At 45.8% G+C, this 11,027-nt stretch overlaps 1 protein-coding gene and 1 pseudogene across 1 annotated transcript; both read right to left on the reverse strand.

The window, feature by feature from the left end:
* Positions 1-6,819: 6,819 nt before the first annotated feature.
* On the reverse strand, positions 6,820-7,856 carry LOC134984897 (oocyte zinc finger protein XlCOF6.1-like; the record flags this gene model as incomplete). Its single annotated transcript, XM_063950372.1, has 1 exon — positions 6,820-7,856. A coding segment is annotated over one exon (297 nt), but the record flags the coding sequence as incomplete, so codon positions are not given.
* On the reverse strand, positions 7,857-9,557 carry LOC134984898 (gastrula zinc finger protein XlCGF26.1-like; annotated as a pseudogene).
* Between the last annotated feature and the right edge of the window lie 1,470 nt (positions 9,558-11,027).

Genomic DNA, 11,027 nt, shown 5'->3' on the forward strand with positions numbered 1-11,027 from the left:
CCGGGTCCCCGCCGCACACAGCCATGCTCAGGCTGCATACATGCTGCCGCACCCCCTCCGCTCCCGCCCGCCGGGTTCCCGCACTGCCCCCTGCTCTCAATGGTAACTTGCCGCACCCCCCCCAGCCGGGTCCCCGCCGCTCTCACCCACCTATTCAACACTGCAGGCGGAGGGAGACACAGGGAGGGAGACACAGTAAGGGTGACCAGACCACTGACCAGCCTAAGAGGAGCTACTCCCCTTCTTCACAGGCAACCAGTGACAGTGCGGGGGAGTCACATGACTCCGGGAAAGGGAAAAAACATTATTTTTTTTTGTGTTCATATGTGCGCTGCGGGCGGGCGCGTCGGCGGGCCATGGAAACCATAGCAGCGGGCCACCTGTGGCCCGCGGGCCACGGGTTGAAGACCCCTGCACTAGAGGATACTTTCTTCCTTGCCTGGATAAGCAAATCGAGGACCTGCCCGGACAGACCTCTATTTCTTAATAGCTGCCGCTCAATTTCCACGCCGTCAAATGAAGCCGTTGCAGATTCAGATGCAACAATGGCCCCTGATGCAGCAACTCCTTCTTCAACGGCAACCTCAAAGGACCCTGCACTGCCATCCTGAGCGCTGAAGGAAACCAACCCCTCTTCGGCCAGTAGGGAAGAATTATTATTACTTGTGCCTTGTCCTCCCAGATCTTCCTGAGAGTCCTTGGAATCATCGGAAACGGGGGAAACACATACGCCAGTCTGAACGTCCAAGGAAGAGAGAAAGCATCCACCCCCCCTGTTCCTGGGAGATGATATCGGGAGAAAAAGAGTGGTACTTTTGCATTGACGTGTGTGGCCATCAAATCTACCTGAGGCCTTCCGAACTGTTGTATGATCTGTTGAAAAACTACATCTTCCAGCTTCCACTCTCCAGGTAATACCTCCTGTCGACTGAGGAAGTCTGCCACCACATTGTTTACTCCTGGAACATGTAGAGCTACTAGAGTTTTGAGATGGCATTCCGCCCATTTCATTATCTTTGACACTTCCTCCATCAACACTGGACTCCTGGTGCCTCCTTGGCGATTGAGATACGCCACTACGGAAACGTCTGAAAAAACCTTGGGATGCTTTCCTTGAAGTTGTTCTTGAAACTGCTGTATGGCATTCCACACCGCTCTCATCTCCCTGTGATTCGAAGACACACGTGCTTCCTCTTCGCTCCATGTGCCCTGACAATTTCTGTGCAACAGATGAGCACCCCAACCTGTTGTACTCGCATCCGTTGTCAGAACCAGAGCATGATGGTCCGACAGAGACGTCCTTCTGCTGACCAGCCGTTCATCCGTCCACCAGGTCAAAGATTCTTTCACTTTCCGGCCTAGTTTTATACGGTAATTCAGAGAATATCCCTTCCGAATATAACTCAGGATGTCCAACTGAAGATCTCTCATCCTCCACCTCGCCCAAGGGACTACATCTATGGAGCACGCCATAATCCCCAAGAGACGCATCCCCTGACGAATCGTCACACTGTTGCATCCCTTTATGAGGGTAGCCCGATCTTGAAGCTTTAGACACCTCTCCTCTGAAAGACCTATCATATAATCAAGGGTATCTACCTGTACCCCCAGAAACTGTATTCTTTGCTTTGGCGTTAATCTGCTTTTTCCCCAGTTTATGAGCCAGCCATGTTCTTGTAGAATTTGTAGCACCACACTTAATGCTTTGTCCACTTTCTCTATCGACTCTCCGCACACCAGCAAGTCGTCCAGGTATGACCATATTGCTACTTTTTGACCTCTGATCACAGCAATGAGCGACATCAGAACTTTGGTGAACACCCTTGGAGATGACTTTAGGCTGAAAGGAAGGCAAGTGAACTGAAAGTGTTTGCCGAGGACACAAAGCCTTAGATATTTCCTGTGCTGCCTGCAAATTGGAACGTGGAAGTAAGCGTCCTTTAGGTCTACCGAAGCCAAAAAGTCTCTCTCTCTCACCCCTAACAGGATAGACTTTAGGGTCTCCATACGGAACTTTATTGTTTCTATATACTCGTTGAGCTGTCTGAGATCTAAGATGGTTCTGAACTCGCCGGAAGGTTTTCTCACCAGAAACAGTATCGAATAGAAACCTCTGTTTCTTTCCAAAAACGGAACAGTCTCTACAGCTTTCGCTTCGATCAGTTTCCTTAAACTGTCTTTCATAGCTTTTAACTCCAGATTTGTAGTTGGTGTCTCTGAAACTAGAAATTTGTCCAACACGGGAATTTTTGAGAATTCTATCCGGTATCCCTGGGATACGACATCTATTACCCACGTATCCTGAATAGACTCTATCCAACAGCCGGCAAACTCCTGAAGTCTGCCACCCACTGGAAAAGATACCGGAACCTTGTGACAGTCATGCCCTTCGACCACCTCTCCTGTAGGCCTGCCGAAAGGACTGCCTATTGTTACCTGAGGAGTACCTTCCTGAATAAAAGCGACCTGGTCGATATCCTCTTGCTTTCTTAAACTGCTGCTTAGAGGACGGTATTGGAAATCTATTCCTCCTGTCCTGAGGAAGTTTTGCAGATTTTCCTCCAGACATTTTCTGTATTATGGCTTCTAATTTATTTCCAAACAGCAAAGACCCTTCATATGGCAGGGACACCAACCTATTCTTGGAGTGCATATCTGCCGACCAAGAACGCAGCCACAAAGCTCTTCTTGCCATCACACCTGCTGCCATAGACTTTGCAGCAAAATCCAGAGCATCTAACGAGGCCTCACAGAGATACTCGATCCCTTTGAACATTACGGCCAGACTTCTTTGCAGATACTGCCTCAAAACACCTCCTTCTATATCAGTCGCCAATACTGACCCCCAGACTCTCAACGCTCTAGCAACAGATGCTACCGCCACACCGGATTTTAGTGATATTGCTGAGGACATATGCAATTTCTTTAACGCACTCTCCATGCGTTTATCCATACCATCTTTTAAGACTGCGCCATCTTCTAACAAAATGGTGGTTTTTGATACCATCTCTGCGACTGCAGCATCAACTTTAGGGATTGCACACCAATTAGTAAACTGCTCATCTTCCACTGGGAACATACGATCAAGCCTTTTAGTATTACCCAGCTTTTTATCAATGCTTTTCCACTCCTTACTCACAACATCTTTTAATGCTTTATGGACTGGAAAGACCCTGTTCTTTTTGGTTTTATCACAGAACAGAATATCCTCATCATTACATTCCTCTTCAGGCATCTTATAATTCATAGTCTTAAAGATATCTTTCAGAAGACTATCCACCAGCTCCAAATTAAACTTTCTCTCCTCTTCCTGCTCGTCCACCGACTCAGCACTAGAAGCAGCCAGATAATCATCATAAGCAAAATCCTGAGAACCTGACTCATCCACTAAATCAATTCTATCAAAAGACCTATCCCTTTTATTCCCTTGGAATTCCGAGAGCTGCTCTTTGGTAACAAAAGACTCCTTCATCCATCTCATTAAATCTCTTATTTGCTTGGACTGCACAGTCTCCTGAGATTCACTCTGTATACATTCCTCACAGAATTTAACATTTTCAGCAGCTGAAAAGATTTTGTCACAAGCTGCACACTGCATGTCCTTATGCCTTTTTCTTACATAACCTCTTCTTAGGTGGAGACACACTAAAACAACAAAATAAAACACCTTACAACCTATCCTAAACTACCACATGGTAACAGAACAAACAATAAACAATAAATAACAACCAGCCCTCTATGAGGACTTACCTCTTTAGGGCACTGACCGGCTTTTGGGGAGAAGGCTCTCTTTCCATTCTGCTGGTAAGCTTAGAAAACCAGCCCAGCAATTATAGGAGCTTCCTAACTCCTGTGTGCAGCGCCATTAATTCAAATTTCTATGCCTTATAAAAGGCTATGGCGTCCGTGCAGCCCACCCCCCATAATCAGCTGGGACGGGTGCCAACAGCACTTCCGCCAGCCAGCCTTTTACTGCATCCCCCCAGCACTTCCGCCCACCGCCGCACTTTCCCTTCAGTGCCAGGACCTTCCAGAGGAAGTCGCGTACATCCCCTTCAGCAGACGGACCTCCGGCCGGAAACTGCACAGATGCCCTTCAGAAGAGGTACTCCTCACTGAAAGGCCCCATACACACAGCAGAGCGGCGGCCACAGCAGCGGAAAACGGCAAGAGGGGGACCCACAGCAAAGAGCTGACAGGAGGACACCTTAAGCTGGACATATGGGGACTTACTTGACCGCCCCTTAGCACACCTAGCCAAACACCCAGGGAGCCACCCTCTTCTAGCACTGCTACCAGGAGACGTATCAGCTAGGAACAACCTGAGGTAAGCCCTGAAAAATAAAATTATTTAAATAGAAAAAATAATACAGGAACTCCTCCTGCCAAGCTAGGAGACAGGAAAAAAGACAAAGTAGGAAGGGGTGGAGTGGATTAAGAAAACTCCCTGTCTAAAGTTAGGAATAGGGATACAATCCCAGTAGTTATGGCTGCCATGAAGTAGCGTAGAAGAAACAGGATTTTTCTGAGATCACAATCCCATTGTGAAAGGATCTTATACATTTGATAAATAAAACCTGTGTTTAAATCCCTTTTATATTTCACTTGCTTATATCAATTATTGCTCTACCTATATACCCATACATAGGTAGTGCTGGTATATAAATTATTTTATATCTTTCATTCATTTTTTGTCTTTCCAGGCTGACAATCAATTGCCTTATGTCATGCCTATTGACAAATCTATCTTAAATAAAAATAATAAGTTATGTTTTAATTTATTCATGAAACAAAGAAAAAATGAGTGCACCACACATTAAGGCTTCTTTATATATAAGCCCACTAGCTGTTTCTTCTAAACCCCCTAACCAGTCATTGCAATTTGCTTAATGGCGCACCTCCAACCAGATTAGCTAATCTTTGGTATTAACACTTTCGGATTATTCCCTCTATCGGTTGGTTCATACATAGAACGATCATAAAACAATTATCATTTGGGCCTGTGCATAGTCCCTTAGACTTAACGTCTTCCCTGGAAATACTTGTGGATGGAGCCCTTCATTCGCTTTGCCAGGATTCAAGGGGGGTCAATATGTTGAAATCAGAGCACTACATTTTGGCCACCGTGCTTGATCCTAGGCTTAAAGCCTACGTTGTATCTCTCTTTCCGGTCACAAGTCTGCAGAGGTGGAAAGACCTGCTGGTGAGAAAATGGTCAACTCAAGCGGAACGTGACCAGTCAACAGATCCTCCTTCATTTTCTCTAGCAACTGGGGCTGCGAGGAAAAGGATAACATTTCCGAGCCCACCCGCTGGACACAAAGTAATAATACAAGTGACACATTAACAGGAAATTGTTTCTGTCACCATAGCGACAATTATCTGGAAATAAGATAACACACTGACACATAAAAAGACTCAACGAAAATCTTTTGTTTTTAAACATTTTTATTTCATATCTTTAATACACAGATTTTTCTCTATATTTTAAACTTAAAAAATACTTTACTCTGCACAACATGGATAAAATATCCTTTACATCACAGAAACAATTCAAGTTACATTATAGCATTGCAGGTAAGTAAAACAGATACATATCAGGAGAGCCAAAACTCTATGGGGGTCATTCAGACCCAGCCGCAATAGCGGGCCACAGCAGTTTGCTGGTGGTGACAAAATGCACATGTGCAGCGGCCGCGCAGACACACATTGCGGTTGCATCCCTGAGGGGTGAATGCGGGCGGGCCGGGACCATTTTCCAGGGGCTGCGTGATGTCACATCTGCGTTCATCTCTGATTAACCCCCTATAAGCTTCCAGATTGCACCTCATATCTCATCTTTTCCAAGTTACTACAAATGATATGAGATCGGTAGCAGCACTACTTTCAGGATTATTACACAGAACACACATAAAGGCTGACACAGCAAATAACAGTGACACATACAAGGGATTAATTAGAAATAAGGAAGCATGATCATCATTAAGTCTAATAGTAAACTGATTCTGTGCGGGACCCATACACCTCTTTACTGCTTCCAGCATCCCCTGGTACTGCACTGTGGCCATCCACCCTGTCTCCCCCCTCTACTGCCACACAGCCGGTCTCCCTCCTACTACTGCCACCACCCTGTCTCCCCCCACTACTGCCACCCGCTGTCTCCCCCGCTACTGCCACCCACCCTGTCTCCCCCACTAATGCCACCCGCCCTTTTTCCGTCCAGCACCCTGTTTTCCCCCACTACTGCCACCACGTCTCCTTCCACTACTGCCACCCACCCTGTCTCCCCCCCACTACTGCCACCGCCACTGCCCGTCTACCCCCACAACTGCCAACCGCCTTGTCTCCCCCCACTACTGCCACCGTTCTGTCTACAATACTGCCACGTCTCCAACTACTGTCACTGCACTGTCTTCCCCCACTACTGTCACCACCCCATCTCCCCCCACTACTGCCACATCTCCCAACTGTCACCACCCCACCCCCTTCACTTCTGCCACCACCCTGTCTCCCCCACTACTGCCACCACCTTGTCTCCCCTCTGACAACTCAGTGCTGCTTGAGGACAAGATTCTCACAGACATTGCCTCCGGCAGCCCCCACTAGAGCACTAGTGCCACCACCCTGTCTCCCCCTCTGACATCTCAGCACTGCTTGAGGATTCTTAGTACTGCTGGTAACAGTCCTTCATCTGCAGGTGGAAGTTAGAAAGCAGGGCAGTAAGGAGGCAGAAGCTGCTTCTGGTACCATGGACCCTGGTCATGGTGGGCTGAGTCAGTAAGATTATGTAATAGTCACCATCTTACAGGCAGCCGGTGAAGGGAGCAGATAATAGGTGTTATGTGGCAGGAACGGGCTGGTTAGGTAACAGCCTGGCTGCTGCATTCTGTACAAGCTACAAGCGGTGCAATTCTATTGCTGGGAGACCGAGGTAGAGGACATTGCAGTAGTCTATGCGTGATGATACAAATACATGTATGACTGTAGGTAGATCTTCTGAGAGAATTACGTGCTGGAGTCTGGCTATGTTCCTCAGATGAGGATCTAATTGTGGCAGATACTGATGTCTAAGTGTCACTCCACCATCCAGGACACCCAGATTCCGCAAATGATCAGCATTCTGTAACTCTGAACCCCCAAGCCCGGTTGGTTTGCAAAGCTGAGCTGTAGCCCTGCCCTTTGTTGGTGAGCTTCTAGCATAAAGGCCTGTTTCACCAGGACTGAATCACAGCCAACTGGCATCACCCACACCTGGAGCTCAGCTAGACAACCATTTAGGATTGGGACTGGGTTCTCAGTACCTGGAGCAAAAGACAGGTCATCTGCATAGCAGTGGTAGATGATGGCAGGACATCTGATTATTTCACCTAGTGGTAACATGTATATTGCAAAAACATAGGAGAGAGGATAAGAAACTTGAAGAACAACGCATGGCAATGAGTATACTTCAGAAGATTAAAATGGTTCCTCATCTGAGTGATGTCTACTGTGTGCAACAAGAGCTGATTTATTTCTCAGAGTATGAAAATGACCTCTCACCTGTGTGACTTTGCTGATGTCTAACAAGATTTGATTTTTGTGTATAACATTTCCCACACTCTTCGCTGATGTGTAACAAGTTGTGATTTCCGTGTAAAACATTTCCCACACTCAGAACATGGAAATGGCCTCTCACCTGTATGACTTCGCTGATGTGTAACAAGTTGTGATTTCCGTGTAAAACATTTCCCACACTCAGAACATGTAAATGGCTTCTCACCTGTGTGACTTCTGTTATGTTTAACAAGATGTGATTTGTGTGAAAAACATTTTCCACACTCAGAACATGGAAATGGCCTCTCACCTGTGTGACTTTGCTAATGTCTAACAAGATCTGATTTCTGTGTAAAACATTTCCTGCACCCAGAGCAAGAAAACCACTTCTCACCTGTGTGACTTCTCTGGTGTATAACAAGAGCTGATTTGTTTGCAAAACATTTCCCACACTCAGAACATGGAAATGGCCTCTCACCTGTGTGACTTCGCTGATGTATAACAAGATGTGATTTGTGTGTAAAACATTTCCCACACTCAGAGCAAGAAAATGGCTTCTCACCTGTGTGACTTTTCTGATGTGTAACAAGATTTAATTTCAGTGTAAAACATTTCCCACACTCAGAACATGGAAATGGCATCTCACCTGTGTGACTTTGCTGATGTTTAACAAGATTTGATTTCCGTGTAAAACATTTCCCACACTCAGAACATGGAAATGGCCTCTCACCTGTGTGACTTCGCTGATGTGGAACAAGTTGTGATTTCCATGTAAAACATTTCCCACACTCAGAACATGGAAACGGCCTCTCACCTGTGTGACTTTTCTGATGTGTAACAAGATTTAATTTCAGTGTAAAACATTTCCCACACTCAGAACATGGAAATGGCATCTCACCTGTGTGACTTTGCTTATGTTTAACAAGATTTGATTTCCGTGTAAAACATTTCCCACACTCAGAACATGGAAATGGCCTCTCACCTGTGTGACTTTGCTGATGTGTAACAAGTTGTGATTTCTGTGTAAAACATTTCTCACACTCAGAACATGGAAATGGCCTCTCACCTGTGTGACTTTGCTGATGTGTAACAAGTTGTGAGTTCTGTGTAAAACATTTCCCACACTCAGAGCAAGAAAATGGTTTCTCACCTGTGTGACTTCTGTTATGTACAACAAGATGTGATTTCAGTGTAAAACATTTCCCACACTCAGAGCAAGAAAATGGTTTCTCACCTGTGTGTCTTCTGTTATGTACAACAAGATGTGATTTGTGTAAAACATTTCCCACACTCAGAACATGGAAATGGCCTCTCACCTGTGTGACTTCGCTGATGTGGAACAAGTTGTGATTTCCATGTAAAACATTTCCCACACTCAGAACATGGAAACGGCCTCTCACCTGTGTGACTTTTCTGATGTGTAACAAGATTTAATTTCAGTGTAAAACATTTCCCACACTCAGAACATGGAAATGGCATCTCACCTGTGTGACTTTGCTGATGTTTAACAAGATTTGATTTCCGTGTAAAACATTTCCCACACTCAGAACATGGAAATGGCCTCTCACCTGTGTGACTTTGCTGATGTGTAACAAGTTGTGAGTTCTGTGTAAAACATTTCCCACACTCAGAGCAAGAAAATGGTTTCTCACCTGTGTGACTTCTGTTATGTACAACAAGATGTGATTTCAGTGTAAAACATTTCCCACACTCAGAACATATCAGTGGCATTTCACCTGCCTTACCTGTGTGTGGGTTAATAGGCTTTGTGTTCTGTGTAAAACATTTGGCATCTATAGAACACGGAAACACTGTATCTACTGTCAGAGCTGTAACAGATGCACCAATATCAGAGTGATCAGGAGAACATTTCCCAGGATCAGGGGGATCAGCTGATAGAGCTGGATGTATAATTGGGGTAATGGGGTTATCTCCTGGAGTATCCGGTCTACTGTCATTATCTTTTATGTCACAATCCGGGGATAACATTAGATGTCCTTCTGAGATATTCCTGCTTGTGTGTCCATCTGCTGGAAATAAAACACATTATGGAAATGTGAAATTTTCTGTAACAATATTAATCTTGTAAACAATAGGAGAAGACGACTCTCTGGGACACTTATTAGTAAATGTGTGTGTATAATAAAACATAACTTTTAATGAAGGCTTTATAATATTGTGTCTCAGACTATCATTGTGTCCACCCTCCTGAGAACATCACAATAACAAATGTAATATTATAAGAAGACTTAGATGTATCTCTCTCTTGTACTGTTAACTAACCATGAAGTATAAATGGAGATGTAGTCACTCGCCAAGTCCTACGTCAGCACCAATGTAAAACAATGGATGGGGAACATATCGTATGAATTGGAGATTCTAGATGAACAATAACATCAGTCATATGAGCTGATGGATCAGAGAAATGTCTAACGTTACTACTGGAAGCATTGGTAAGGTAGCATTCCTTTATGTGTGTGCTCATACGCTGGTAAGCCTGTACATGTGTTACTCACCCTTATATAACGTATATTGCTACAGCAGAGTAGGTGTGGCACAAGGTACTTTACATGCAATACACCATATGATACCCCTGCAATCATCATAATCATCTGCTAGGTTATAATCAACTTTATTTTACGTCCTAGAGGATGCTGGGGTCCATTTAGTACCATGGGGTATAGACGGGTCCTTTGGGAGCCACTGGCACTTTAAGAGTTTAATAGAATAGGCTGGCCCCTCCCTCTATGCCCCTCCTACCAGACTCAGTTTAGAAAATGTGCACGGAGGAGCCGGTCACAGCTAGGGGAGCTCCTAGGAGTTTTCTTAGTTTTTTATTTTCTAGAGTTAGTTAGGTTACAGGAAGGCTGCTGGCCACAGAATCCCTGCTTCGTGGGACTTAGGGAGGGGGAAGGAACCAACGTCTTGAAGAGTTAATGGTTCTCTACTCCACTGACAGGACACTGAGCTCCTAAGGGTGCTGATCACAAGCCCACGGGCGACTACTCACTCCCGCAGTACGGCTGCCACCCCCTAACAAAGCCAGAAGAAAGTGTTGAGTACAGCGTCGGCGACCCGGTTTGCGGGTCGCCGGCGGGTATGGCGGCACAAGGGTGGGAGCGCAGCTCTGACAGGCTGTGCTCCAGGAAGGCTCAGCAACACACAGTGTAGGCGCTTTGAGGGGCGTCCTGAGCCAGCGCGGATAAACCCTACACTGGTCACACAGCTAACAGGGGCTAATCCTCCTGTTATCACTAAAATCCTCAGGCCAGTATAAACAATTAGTGCGGGAAGCCGCGCGCCATTACAAGGGGCGGGGCTTCCTCTCAGAGTGGATCCAGCACTCACCAGCGCCATTTTCTCCCTGCAGATCATAGGAACTAGGACACTGACAGGGAGCGCTGCCCTCCCTATTAAGGTCAGTCAGCGCCGGGCTTTTATCATAATAACTGTCTACAGGGGCGCTGTGTGGCTGGCTCCTTATACTCTATGAC

Source organism: Pseudophryne corroboree (assembly GCF_028390025.1).
Source record: "Pseudophryne corroboree isolate aPseCor3 chromosome 3 unlocalized genomic scaffold, aPseCor3.hap2 SUPER_3_unloc_9, whole genome shotgun sequence".
In the NCBI taxonomy this organism is placed as follows: Eukaryota; Metazoa; Chordata; class Amphibia; order Anura; family Myobatrachidae; genus Pseudophryne; species Pseudophryne corroboree.